The 14,421-nt window shown below is 38.6% G+C and overlaps 1 protein-coding gene across 1 annotated transcript; it reads right to left on the bottom strand.

The window, feature by feature from the left end:
- Positions 1-5,926: 5,926 nt before the first annotated feature.
- On the bottom strand, positions 5,927-13,928 carry LOC133399202 (tubulin alpha-1C chain-like). The gene is made up of 5 exons (XM_061670532.1): positions 13,753-13,928; positions 12,397-12,421; positions 7,439-7,661; positions 7,196-7,344; positions 5,927-7,119 (listed from the first exon to the last, which is right to left on the bottom strand). The coding sequence occupies exons 2-5, from the start codon at positions 12,397-12,399 to the stop codon at positions 6,142-6,144; spliced, it is 1,353 nt and encodes a 450-aa protein (XP_061526516.1). The 5' UTR covers positions 12,400-12,421; positions 13,753-13,928; the 3' UTR covers positions 5,927-6,141.
- Between the last annotated feature and the right edge of the window lie 493 nt (positions 13,929-14,421).

Here is a 14,421-nt window from a genome sequence, read left to right as displayed (position 1 = left end):
TGTCATGTATTTGTGTATTACACACACACACACACACACACACACACACACACACATATATATATATATATATATATATATATATATATATATATATATATATATATATATATATATATATATATATATATATATATATATATATATATATATATATATATATACACACACACACACACACACACACACACACACACACACACACACTACACAATTCTACATGCTTTATAAAACACGTGCAGTTAGGTGACTAAAATGTACGTCCTTGGAGAGTCAATTGTCTTTTGTGTTGCCTGGTTTGGTAATACAGTAGTTGCACAAATTGTAAATCACTGTTAATATGATATGCCACACAAAGCCTTAAAAGAGTGATACAGTCACTATAGCCACATCCAAATTAAAATGGGGGAAAGGCGAGAGGGGCCTTGGATGTAAGTGTAACCCTTTACGAAATCCCATTAACAACAAGAAATCTCTTAACTTCCATCCATCCATTTTCTGTACCGCTTATCCTCACTTCTCATCTCTATTTCCCTGGCAGCGACAATATATTCACTCTTCTTGTGGCTGTTTGATTTATATCCCTATTACAAATTGGTATATTTTGTCCTGCTTGTCTAATACATTGCACACAATCCTTATGCTGAGGAAAACTATGCACTGTAACTGCACCTGGGTTTATTTTCTCAACGACAGAAGCACCGCAGTGAATCCAAAAGGATGGTCTCATGTTCCTAAAGATTACTGAAGTATGGCTTTTGAGAATTATTTCTATTCTCTCTGGTGTCATATTGAAGAGCAACGCATAAACGATGTTTTGAGTATTTTTTTTTTTTTTTTTTTCTGTTTATGGACGCCTCTGATACTGTATATTATTCTGTCCAAACTCTACTGACTTGTTTTGTATGTATATATGCATTTTCTGTCATCTCAGCCTGGTCTTCCATGACACTTTTCTCAAGTGTGAAGGTTTAGATGCAACAATGTTGAGTTACAATAAGTTTGTATTTTTCTTTGAGCAAAAATAATTACAGTGCTGATTTTTTGTGTGTGTGTGTAAAATTGCACCTATCTACACTGTTAATGTCACACTGGCATCATGCTATGTATAAAAAGATGTAATGGGCAAACAGAACTTATTTATGAAAGATTAGACTACTGAAGAAATGTGCACATACTTCTGTGTTCAAGAGTTTGAGATACTGTTGGGCTTGAAGACAGGCTCCACTTGGTGCAATACTGTGTTTCTTAATTAACGGTTTTCAGATCATCATATCTAATGATATGAATAAAGCCAGTTAATTTTCTCGATTCTCTTCTTATTGTTTCAAATGGTTTAATTTTGACAAAGCCTTATGTTAAAAAGGCGACCCTCATCCTTGAAAAAAACAATGTGCTGCAGAAGCAGAACATCTCACATACCGTAGGTTTTTCTCAAAGCTACAGTTTGCTCTCCAGAGTAAAACCATATAAATCCTTCAACACTTGGACCCATGGACAATTTATTTTTCAAATGAACATGCAGGTTTAATTGTAGAATATTAGTATTATGAATAATACATTTTATGCTTTATTATTTGCTTCTAACTGAATACTGCAACATGCTGGCCTCTAACCACGCTATAATTGAGAAGTCAAAATGCCACTTGAGCTTGCTGATTTGGTGACAGGTCTGGACATTCTCGAAGACCAACACCACCGCAAAAGCTGAAAGTTGGAGGCGAGACGCCAGTAAGTCTGTTAAGTTGCTTGCATGATTGGCAAAGGCCTCATTCGGCCTGACAACACCCGGATGTCAACTGGCAGCCTCTCACTAATAGCAACCAGCTAGGCCTGAGTCACCTACCTCATGACTTCAGACACCATTAGAGTGTGCAACTAGGAAACTTTAGACACCCTAAACACTTAGTACATAGTATTAGTTGCATGACATAAAAAACAATGTTAGGCTATAATAATAAGATGCTAAGACACAATTATAAACCAAAGTTTGAGTAACATGGGATACCTAGCCTTCTGTGACACTTAAAAATTCATGCCATGTTAGGAAATCTTGATTCTAGCCAATCAGGACCAAGGGGTGGACTCAAAAACAAGATTGGAAAGTCCCAAAAAGTGCATTGATGATGTTCCCATTGTACTTATTCCATTCTTGTCCTCTTGACATTTGCTCAGTTTGTTCAAAGCTTTGAATAAACACCCTATGATCAGCTCCAACCGTTTGTCTTTCGGTTTTTCATTTGACCATTCAAGTCTTAAGTCTAATTTTGCTTACAGTCCATCATCTGCTGGAGAGAGTTATCCTGGGTGCTGAAATGGGCTGTGACCCACCAAGGCAGAGGCTACAAATCATGACACATCATAGTAGTATTTAGACAATGACAGAGTTTAATAGTTTTTCTGTACACGACACCACCGTGGATTTGACAGGAATTAGACATTTAAATTACATATTGTAAATAAAACCCTCTTTAAGACTTGGAAGTGGACCATGGCTGCCTCTGGAGCCACATTCACTTGTTGCTTGTTTGTGACTTCACTTTAGTCTTCTCTGTAAGTAAGAAGCAGGCTCTTATTGGGTTAAAATCAAGCCACAAGCACATGGTTTTAAGTACTCCGGCGGAGTGTTAACAAAATCCTTTGTATGATTTTATATATATATATATATATATATATATATATATATATATATATATACACACACACACACACACACACACACACACACACACACACACACAAGAGTCGCTTTATGTATGTGTGTGTTTAAAAACAAGAAAAAAGCAGCTAGCTAGCTGCGGGATGCACAAGCCAAGTGATCGCAGTCACACTTTATGTGGGCTTGTGCTGGCTAAGTAGAGAGGCGTTGTCCAAGGCAAACCCAGTTGAACCAGGCCTTTCACATCCACATGAACTCAAGTATTGTGCTTCAGTTCAGTTTTGACAAAGGGTGCATACTTTGTCATTTAGGACACATTTTTTTCTGCTTTTTAAATCTGTTACAGTATAACCGTTTTTATATTCTATCCCTGTCCAGCAAATAATATTTACCCCCAAAAAAATTTCAATATTGTTGATTATTAACTCAAATGTGTGAATTTGAGATTATCCTATTTTCTGAGCTAAATAAAGTCATTTTTATGTAAAAGTATAAATAACCAGGTCATTTTTTTCATCAGCTGGTGAGCTAATCATAAAGTAGTTATTTACATGATAACTTGGTTATCCATTCTCAAACTGATTAGTTTATGCAGTAATCCCCCCCTATATCGTGGGGGTTACATTCCACTCAACCGTCATAATAAGTGAAAGAAATACACTCAGCTAGGCATGTTTTGTTGCATGACAATTTTTTGAACGGTCTATAAACACATTAAATATAAACACATTTAAACACATTACATAACAAGAGAGAATCACCCATGAAGCTTGTACACTCCCCTCAATCAGGTGTGATTTTTCTCACTTTAGCCATGCTACCTAAGGAATTGAAGAAAAAATTCCTTCACAAAGGGTCATTAGTCATCTTAACTGTGAGGCACTGTCCTATTTGTTTACAGGCGTTTAGCTGAATGTCAGCAGGGTACTGTCCTAGTAACTTCAAAATTAATTGTGTCAGCAATAACTACATCTAATGCAGCCCTATTGCTCTGGTGTGATTTTTGGCCCATTCCGCCATACAAGCAGTCTTCAAATCTTGGTTTCGTGCGCTTCTTTTATGGACCTTAAGTTTCAGTTAGATTTTCGATCGAATTCAAGTCAGGTGAATGGCTGAGCCATTCTAGCAGCTTCATTTTTTTGATTATGAAGAAAAAAAACATGAAAGAACATTGTTGTAGGCAGTCACCATTTTTTATTTTGATTTTAGAGCAAGTAGAGGAAAATATGGTCTCGCTCAATTCTGAGGAAAATATTTTTTTTATCTGCTAGTCAGCAATTAAATAAGAGTGCTCACACCATGGAGAGCTGTTGCGCCAAGTGGATTGGCATGAATCATGGCTCCAACAAGAGATGTCAGTTGGAACAACGGAGAGAATTATAAAACTTGCAAAAGCTTTGGAATGTTGCAAAAGATGTTGCTTTTCCCCCAATCAGCAGTGGCTAAAATCTGGACCAAGTCCAACAAAATGGGAATGCTGTAAAAGGGAAGTGTCTTGGTCGACCAAGGTAGACGTCAAAGCGTAGAGGAAAAAAAACTTAATGCAACATATCTTGAAAATAGAAGATGCACAACAAAACTAACGAGGTACAAATAGGCGGGAACTGGAGTCAACGTCGGTGGATGGATGGAACAGTTAGTTTTGATGGCAGGCACTCAATCTGTATGAACTTGGGCTTTGGAGCCGACGGTCCTCATTCACGTCCAGCTGAGTGAGGACAAAAATAAAAACTGGCAACTAGTGAGGGAGAGGCTCGTCTGTTTACTGGTTACTGTCAGGGTGCCCTTCAGCATGGCACCGTCTCCACACACACCACAGCTCAAGAGATGCAGCACTGTTTGTGGGGCCCCTCTAACATGACTCCTAGCATAATTGCATGTGTGTTGTCTGGTTCTCTGTGTGGTGTGCAACTCAAAAATATACAGCAGAGTTTTGAGTAATTTCCTCTGGAGGGATTATAATGAGTATATTCTATAAAAATTACTTCGCCAATAATTGAATAACATTTGAACGTAAGGCATTTGTTTTCCCACTAAGGTGGGGCAGTTTGGCATTAGATACATTTGAAGTGTCTCCCAACCTTTATTGAGCCAAGGCACCCATTACTTGAAAAAGATTCTGACGCCACACCACCAGATGTTTGTACAAACACTGAAATGATGAGTTCAGTTTACTCGCTCCTAGAATTTGTGTGAAATCTGGGCCTTTTTATTTGAATACAACGCTGATACACATATGTCCTGAATTCTCTTGTATGAATGGCAACAGGTAGGTAAACAGGTTTATCGTAACTTTTGCCGTCAAATGGAACACCATTTCATTGTTCTGTCATTATTTGTCACTAGAATAGATAGATGAACAAAGATATATTCATCAATCAATTTCTGTACCGCTTATCCTCGCTAGGGTCCCGGGCGTACTGGAGCCTATCCCAGCTATTTTCGCGCACAAGGCGGTGTACACCCTGAACTGTTCACCAGCCGATCGCAGGGCACATATAAACAAACAACCATTCGTACTCACATTAACACCTAGGGGCAATCGCAGGGTACACCCTGAACTGGTTGCCAGCCAATCGGAGGGCACCTATAAACAAACAATCGGAGGGCACCTATAAACAAACAACCATTCGCACTCACATTCACACCTAGGGGCAATTTAAGAGTCTTCAATCAACCTACCACGCATGTTTTGGGGATGTGGGTGAAATCGGAGTACCGGGAGAAAACCCATGCAGGTACAGGGAGAACATTCAAACTCCACACAGGCGGGGATGGGATTTGAACCCCGGTCCTCAGAACTGTGAGCAGCACCCTGGTTGGAAATCACTGCATTACTAAGTTGGCTACTAACACTAAAACAGGTATTGTATTTGTAATTAAATCAGAATTATTCTACAATACACTGCAATAGATGATTGGACAATTTGTTTGTAATGTGTACCTCAGTAAAATTTGAAAATGTGAAAAGGACTGAATATTTTAAACGACAATCTTTTTGTAACATATTGAATATTTTACTTAGGAAGATTTTCCTCTAAGATGATCCTGCCTAGATTCATAATTGCATCACACCTCTACATAGGTGTTCATGTTGATAAACCTAATGCTACTGTATCTGACTTTTAACAGTTTTACAGTATATTTTATAAACAATTTGGTCGGGGCTTTGAATCAATCACACAGGAACTTTTGTCTTTGAAGAGGTTTTGCCTGTCAGAGAGAATGCCCTGACAATAAAATGACCTGTTGAGAATGATGAGAATATTTACAGATCACAAGGTTGCTATGATACTTTAATAGGCAATATTTGTCAAACACGAATAACGGATTTTGAAAAAAAAAAAATACAAAAAAAAAAGGGTCGTTAGCATTTCGAGTGATCTAACTCATTTTCTGTTTTGAGCAAACTGGTCAGCAAACACATTCAGGATCATAAATAATCAAGCATCATTTCGTGCGATCATTTTCCTTTGCACCTTTTAATATTCCTCTCCTTCCTCTCCCTGATCATCAACTGAGTCAGCCCCGACCTCTTCGTAGTCCTTCTCGAGAGCCGCCATGTCCTCTCTGGCCTCAGAGAACTCACCCTCCTCCATCCCTTCGCCCACATACCAGTGAACAAAAGCTCGTTTGGCATACATTAGATCAAACTTGTGGTCGAGACGAGCCCAGGCCTCTGCAACGGCTGTTGTGTTGCTCAGCATGCACACAGCTCTTTGTACTTTGGCCAGGTCTCCACCAGGAACCACAGTGGGTGGCTGGTAGTTGATGCCCACCTTGAAACCAGTGGGGCACCAGTCCACAAACTGGATGGTGCGCTTGGTTTTGATTGTCGCAATGGCAGCATTTACATCTTTGGGCACCACATCACCACGGTACAAAAGGCAGCATGCCATGTACTTGCCATGACGAGGGTCACATTTCACCATCTGGTTGGCTGGCTCAAAGCAGGCGTTGGTGATATCAGCTACAGTTAATTGCTCATGGTAAGCCTTCTCAGCAGAGATGATGGGGGCGTAGGTAGCCAGAGGGAAGTGGATACGAGGATACGGTACCAAGTTGGTCTGAAACTCTGCTAAATCGACATTGAGGGCACCGTCGAAACGAAGGGAAGCTGTGATAGAGGAAGTGATCTGACTGATCAGTCTGTTAAGATTGGTGTACGTAGGACGCTCCATGTCTAGGTTTCTGCGGCAGATATCATAAATGGCCTCATTATCCACCATGAAGGCACAGTCAGAGTGCTCAAGGGTGGTGTGTGTGGTCAAGATGGAGTTGTAGGGCTCTACTACAGCCGTGGACACCTGTGGTGCTGGATAGATGGAGAACTCCAGCTTGGATTTCTTGCCGTAGTCCACAGACAGACGCTCCATCAACAGGGAGGTGAAACCGGAGCCGGTGCCCCCACCGAAGCTATGGAACACCAGGAACCCCTGAAGGCCAGTGCATTGGTCAGCCTGATGACACAGAGGGAAATGTATTGAAGATTTTATTTTTTTGTAATCACAAGTCATTGCTCACTTCAATGCTTACCAGTTTCCGTATTCTGTCCAGCACCAGGTCAATTATTTCTTTGCCAATGGTGTAGTGACCACGGGCATAGTTGTTGGCAGCGTCCTCCTTGCCAGTGATCAACTGTTCAGGGTGAAAGAGCTGTCGATAGGTTCCAGTCCGCACCTCGTCTAAAGAGATCAGATCAATGCATCAACTTAATTTTAAGTGCAGTTTAATGTTTGGTTAATTGATGTACAGTAGTTCAGATACGAGCAACTTTACCGATGACTGTGGGCTCCAGGTCAACAAAGACAGCTCTGGGAACGTGCTTTCCTGCTCCAGTCTCACTAAAGAAAGTGTTGAAGGAGTCATCGCCACCTCCAATCGTCTTGTCACTGGGCATCTGTCCATCCGGCTGGATTCCATGTTCCAGGCAGTAAAGCTCCCAGCAGGCATTGCCAATCTGAACGCCAGCCTGTCCAACATGCACCGAGATACACTCACGCTGCGGGAGGGAAAATTATTTTAAGGTATTTTGTGGGGCTGTCAAAAAGTAATGAATCCAATTTAATTTAACCTAAAGATATATTTTTTTCAGAAATTTTAACTCTAGTTTAAATACTTGTTGGTTCATTTGAAAAAAGTTTTGTTTCAGCTTGTCCTTCCCCTGTCATCATTGTTGGATGCCTGTGGGTTGTTGGATGCCTGACATCATTGTTGGATGCCAGAGAGCTGTGATTAAATTGCTTGCTTTGTAAGGGATCTACCACTAAAGAGTTTTGTCATCAATGATGACACATGATGGTAATGTCATCAATGTTGATTGTAGGATCTCTGACCTATGATCAGTGCCTTGACCCAAGCACTATTCCCAGGATTAACCACTGAAGATGGTTTGCCGCTTCCCCTTCCAAAGCAAGAAATTTAATCACAACACTCTGCTTCTGACGGGCATCAAACAATTACTTTATTTCCAAAAGAGCTGACAGGAAAAGGACAATCTTAAACAAAACTTTTTTTTTTTAAATAAATAAAAGTATTTTAACTCCAAACGGTGAAAATGTCAGGAAAAATAATTATAGGTGAAATTCAAATGGGCTCATTACTTTTTGACTGCCCCTTGTAGATTAGCATAGCATTAATATTTATTATTTTCAAGAACTTGGATAATGGGTAGTTTCGAAAAATTCAGTTTTGATTTTATTAATGTGTTCTGCTGACTAACAACAATGCAATTAATTTGCTGTGACAACCCTTGATGGGAGTAGCCAAAAGTCGAAACAACGCTAAGTTTCCAAGGGAACTCCACTCCGGACGAGAACTCCCAGGATTTTCTATCCCCCACAGCCCTTAAAAAAGCTAACCCAAATGTCTGCATGGTTTAATTGTAATTAATAGGGAGTCATGGTAATAAACAAAAAATGCAACTGCAACAACAAAAATATGGTAAAAGAATTATCTTGTTTAATTGATCTTTTTACTGGCTGCCAAAATTTGTTACGGTGTACGCCATTCAGCGGCACGAAAGGAAAACATTGGCTTTGTTGACACAGCCGAAGGACAAAAGGCGGAGGAGTCTCCAGTTGTAAAAAACTATTACCATGTCAGAATTTGATAGTTGACCAAAAAACCGAAGAGAAAACACTTCAGCAGCTGAAACCATGAACGGGTCTGTGCTATTTGATTTGCAGCAAATAATCAAATGCTCACTTCAAAGCAGCTGCAATTAAACCTCTTCGAAATAATAGAATGTTAGCAAACTATAGGCCCATCTCAAATCTCCCCTTCATAGTTAAGATTGTCAAGAAACTTATTTTTAAATCAACTCAGCAATATCTTCAAATTAAACTGACTTTTTGGAAATGTCAATCAGGTTTCCAACCAATCACAGTATAGAATCTGTTCTTATTAAAGTGCTAAATGATATAAGGTTGAATACTGACTCGGGAAAGGTGTCAATTCTGGTCTTGTTGGATCTCAGTGGGGCTTTTGATACGCTAGATCATAATATACTGCTGAACAGGTTGGAAACGTGGGTATGACTAAATGGAACAGTCCTTAAATGGTTCAGGTCCTACCTGGCGAAAAGGAGTTATTTTGTAACCATTGGAAGTGTTTAATCTCATCGAATAGCAATGACCTATGGGGTCCCTCAAGGGTCAGTTCTTGGACCCCTCCTGTTCAGCCTGTATATGCTACCCTTGTGTCAAATTCTTCAGAACTTTCATTTTGGCTATCATACCTATGCACGTCTCCAGATGACTACAGTTCAATTGAGGTGTTGTGTCACTGTCTTAAACAGATCAAAAATGTTCTTCAATTAAACCACAACAAAACTGAGATAATTGTTTTTGGCAAAGAAAAAAAAAGATTGCTGTTAGTAAATACCTGGCATCACTCTCTTTAAAAACCAAAGAGCAAGTCTGAAACCTTGGTGTTCTGATAGATTCCGACATGACTTTCAACAGTCATCAAATCAATTACTAAAACTGCCTTCTACCATCTGAAGAACATATCCAGAGTGAAGGCTTGCATGTGCCAAGCAGACCAGGAGAAGCTCATCCATGCTTTATCTCAAGTAGACTTGACTATTGTGATGGTCTTCTGACTGGACTCCCTCAACAGAACATTAAACAGTTTCAGCTCATTCAGAAGTCTGCAGCTCGGGTTCTGACCAGAACACAGAGGTCAGAGCATATTACTCCAATTCTAAAGTATTTACAATGGCTCCCAGTCAGCTTTAGAATAGATTTTAAAGTTCTGCCACTGGTCTATAAATCATTAAATGGTTTAGGCCCTGAATACATGAAAGAAATGCTAATGGGGTATAAACCCAGTAGGGCTCTGAGATCGACAGACTCAGGTCAAATAGTGAAGCACAGAATCAGAATCCAAAGCAAACATGGTGAAGCAGCATTTAGCTGCTATGCTGCACAGAAATGGAATAAGTTGCCAACAGAAGTGACGTCAGCCCCAAGTGTTAAAACTCTTTTTATAAAGCATTTCCACTTTTAAATTAGATGTCTTGCACTGTATGCTGTTTTAATTGTACTTCAATTTTGTTTCTTTGTTTTTACATGCTTTTAATCATGTAAAGCACATTGAGTTACCTTGTGTATGAAATGTACTATATAAATAAATTTAGGATAGATTTTAAAGTTCTGCTAGTGGTTTATAAATCCCTAAATAGTTTCGATCCTGAATACATGCAAGAAATGCTAATGGTATATACAGTCCCCTCCAAAGGTATTGGAACGGCAAGGTCAATTCCTTTGTTTTTGTTTGACATTTGGGTTTCAGATCAAAAGATGAATAGAAGACAAAAGTTCCGAATTCCAGCTTTTTATTTAATGGTATTTACATCTAGATATGTTAAACAACTAAGGACAGAGCACCTTTTGTTTGAACCCACCCACTTTTCAAGTGAGCAAATGTATCGGAACATGTGACTCATGGGTGTTTTTAATTGCTCGGGTGTTGCCTTTTAGATTGATTGCTTAAACATTAGATAGTGCTTGTTTTTGGCTTTGGGTTTCAACTGTGAAAACTGTATTTGCTGTTAAGCAAACAAGAAGACCAGAGCGTTGTCTATGAGAGAAAAGCAAACCATTTTGAAGCTGAGAGAGAAGGGAAAATCGATCAGAGCTGTTGCACAAACATTGGGTGGGCATAGCCAGTACAACAATTTGGAATGTCCTGAAAAAGAAAAACTACTGGTGTACTGAGCAACATACATTAAACAGGTCGGTCAAGGGTATCAACAGCAGTTGATGACAAACATTCTGAGAGCTCTGAAGAAACACCCAAAGAACACAGTCAGTGACATCACTGGGCAGGGGTGAAGGGCTCACAATCCACCGTTCGAAGACGACTTTAAGAGAAGAAATATACAGACCATACCACAAGATCCACTCATTGTCAAAAAGATTCAGAAGGCCAGATTGTATTTTGCAAAAGAGTACAGAGATGAGCCACACAAGTTTTGGAAGATGATTTTATGGACTGAGGAGACAAAAATTAACCTCTACCAAAGTGATGGAAACACCCAAGTATGGAAAAAGAAAGCATCTGCTTATGATTAAAAACATTATTCCGGGCCTTAACTGCAGCCTCATCTGTGAAGCATGATGGAGGTCATGTCATGGCTTGGGCTTGGGCTTGAATGGCTGCTTCTGGAACGGGCTCACTAGTCTTTGTTGATGATGTAACTCATGATGGTAGCATCAGAATGAATTCTGAAGTCTACAACACTATTTTGTCTGGCAATTTACAGAAAAGTGCATCCAAACTAATCGGGAGAAGGTTCATCACGCAACAAGAAAATGACCCAAAACACACTCCTAACACAACAAAGGACTTAATCTTTTTGATCAAGTGGAAGGTCTTAGACTGGCCAAGTCAATCACCGGACCTTAACCCAACAAAGCATGCATTTTACCTCCTGAAGAGGAGACTGAAGGGAGAAACCCCCAGAAACAAACAAGAACTGAACGAGGCTGCAGTAATGGCCCGGAATAACATTTCAAATTAAGAATGCAACAGTCTGATGAAGTCAATGGGTCGCAGGCTTGATGCAGTTATTGCAAGTAAGGGTTATGCGACCAAATATTAAATGTGATTCACTTTAAGTTAATTTAATAATGTCTGTTCCAATACTTTTGCTCACTTGAAAAGTGGCTAGCTTCAAACAAAAGGTGCTCTGTCCTGAGATGTTTATGGATGTCCTGGATGTAAATACCATGAAATAAAAGCTGGAATTCTGAACCGTTGTCTCATATTCCTCTTTTGTTCTGAAACCAAAATGTCTCTAGTATACAACAAAAACAAAGGAATTGACGTTGCAGTTCCAGTACTTTTGGAGGGGACTGTAGTCCCAAAAAACATGATGAAGCAGCATTTAGCTGTTATGCTGCGCACAAAAGTTGTCAACAGAAGTGACATCAGCCCCAAGTGTGAATGTTTTTAAATCCAAGTTAAAAACACTTCTTTTTCTCATCCTTTTTCAATGTCCATGAAAACTGTCTTAACTTGTCCAACTGAATATTTTTTTAGCTGAACTTCCAATGGAAAGTTTCCAGAAAGTTGCTGCTCCAGCACCTTTTCAACTTCTTTTCAGAAGAAATTGATGTTTTTAAGCAAATGAAAAAACTGTGACAAAGTCCTGCCATATGCCAGGTCAGTTTCAAAGTTTTGAGTTTCAAAGAACAAAGCTCAAGAGGGAAAATTCCATGCACACTCACCATATTTCCTGAAGGAGAGAGGTCTCTGAAAGAGTAAACGGCAGTTTACAGTGAGAATCACATGATTAAATTCATTTATTCATAAAGTGCCCGAAATCTCACTGTTGGACTTGTTTATGGCCCTGCTGCCAAATAAATTCTTATAAAAACAAATCTTGGATGCAGTCAACAGTTGGGCAATCATCAAAGAGGTTACATTATGTATTAATTTAACTCGGGGATGAGTGGTCTAGAAAACAGATTGTTGGAAATGGACAAAAACGGTTTTTAGCGTGTGCTTCGTTTTTATTGTTAATATTAGGCCTGTCACGATAATGACTTTTTCAATTTGCCATTTGATAAATAAAATGATTGGTAAATTGATAAGAACAATTTAATTTATACGTCGGTTGCATACGAGCTCCGTCGGGAGCCGCCATATTTACACCCTGCGTAAACAATGGCGTCACCGTGCATTTACATCGAGATTAAGCATGAGCAGACAAAACTCTATACCCGATTATGGTATACATGGCGAAAATGTACTTCTGATCGGTTTGGCAAAACAAAAGTATTCGACCCCTGTGAAACCGATTGAAATTCCGCCTGTTTATTCGGACCGAGGAGTTTATATGGAGCATTTGCATTCGGTTTGGGCTTCTAAACTGATTATAATTGGAATAGAAGGCTCCATGCAAACCAGGCTAGTCTTGCAGCTCTTTATTCTTATTGTCAGACCCAGGAAGAGCCACATAACAGGGTAAAGAAAAACTATTTAATACATAAACAAGAAAGCCAGTTAGAATAAAAATAACAATACTGATTTTAAATCCAAATAATAAAATAAAGATTAAAAATTAGAGGACAGTTGGGCCTTATTTTTCATGATGTCAGAGGCATTAAAGTAAAACTATCGTTTATCGTGATATCGTCTTTAAAAAAAAAGTAGGTCTATTCAATATCAAAAACTTAAAAAAAACTTCCAATTGATGATCCATTCATCCATGTGTCTCGTTTTGACTTTGCATATCATTTTTAAACACACCAGCAAACAAAATTATGACAATTTTGTTTTAGAAAATCTACTGGATCTACTTTACTCATATTTTGGTTACCGTTTAGCTACCACATGAGTCATATTGGACACAGCATGTTGAATATTCGATTAGCGATGAGATTGTTTTATTTGGATTATTTATTTTATTTTTATTTATTTTTACAAAACCGTTTCATTTAACAACACGGTTTGAAAAAAAGCCAACAATGCCAAATATTGTCCAGCATAATTTCTACATTGGACTAATAATTCATTTTACCGATAACCAACTCCTGAGCAATCACACCGTGACTCTAAATACGTGATATGATTTGACTTACTTTGTACAAGAGCCGGAAACCCTCTTATGAACACACGCTGACTTTAAACAAAGAAGTTCCACGCGCACTCGTCTGTTGAACTTCGGAAGCGTATACAAGCACTAACGAAAAGATGCCATAAAAGAGACACACGTCAGAAAGGCTTTTTCGGCGAATGGCGTCATCATCGTGCGTTCTAACCGACAACACGTAAAACAATCGCAAAAAAAAAAAAAAAAAAAAAAAAGATTAAAAAAAAAAAAAAAAACACGTGTCGAAAGACATAAAGACTGACGGCGCTTGCGCTGTGACATTTATTATGTCAAATATTAAAAATCTATTAAATGTAATATTTATAAAATAATAATGCAATATTTTTAAGAAGGCCAATATTCCGACCTAATCTAAATTGTTGTCTAAGTGTTGATTTAAAAATATATATATAAAGTATTGAATACAAACATTTCTTGAGATCGTGAATTGGGGATATCTGTAAACTATAATCACAAAAATTAGAGTTAAAAAATTAAATGTCTCACTCTTTTTGTGGTGCATATATACGTGTTCATCATTATTGGGAACCCTTCATTTTTGCATAACCTGTATAACATCTTCAGAAATAATTGGAAATGTACCAAACTTATATCATAAGGATCTTTTAATTGGATGTCCAAAGTAATTTACCAAATA

Source organism: Phycodurus eques, chromosome 2 (assembly GCF_024500275.1).
Source record: "Phycodurus eques isolate BA_2022a chromosome 2, UOR_Pequ_1.1, whole genome shotgun sequence".
Classification (NCBI taxonomy): domain Eukaryota; kingdom Metazoa; phylum Chordata; class Actinopteri; order Syngnathiformes; family Syngnathidae; genus Phycodurus; species Phycodurus eques.
Note: the sequence above shows the minus strand (reverse complement) of the source record. Positions and strands in the feature narration are given on the sequence as shown.

What these genes read in the sequence shown, in the direction of transcription:
- LOC133399202 (XM_061670532.1), bottom strand. An exon ending in CCTGGAGCCCACAGTCATCG is followed by an intron (nt 7,345 to 7,438) that starts GTAAAGTTGCTC and finishes TGATCTCTTTAG; the next exon opens with ACGAGGTGCGGACTGGAACC. An exon ending in TGGACAGAATACGGAAACTG is followed by an intron (nt 7,120 to 7,195) that starts GTAAGCATTGAA and finishes CTGTGTCATCAG; the next exon opens with GCTGACCAATGCACTGGCCT.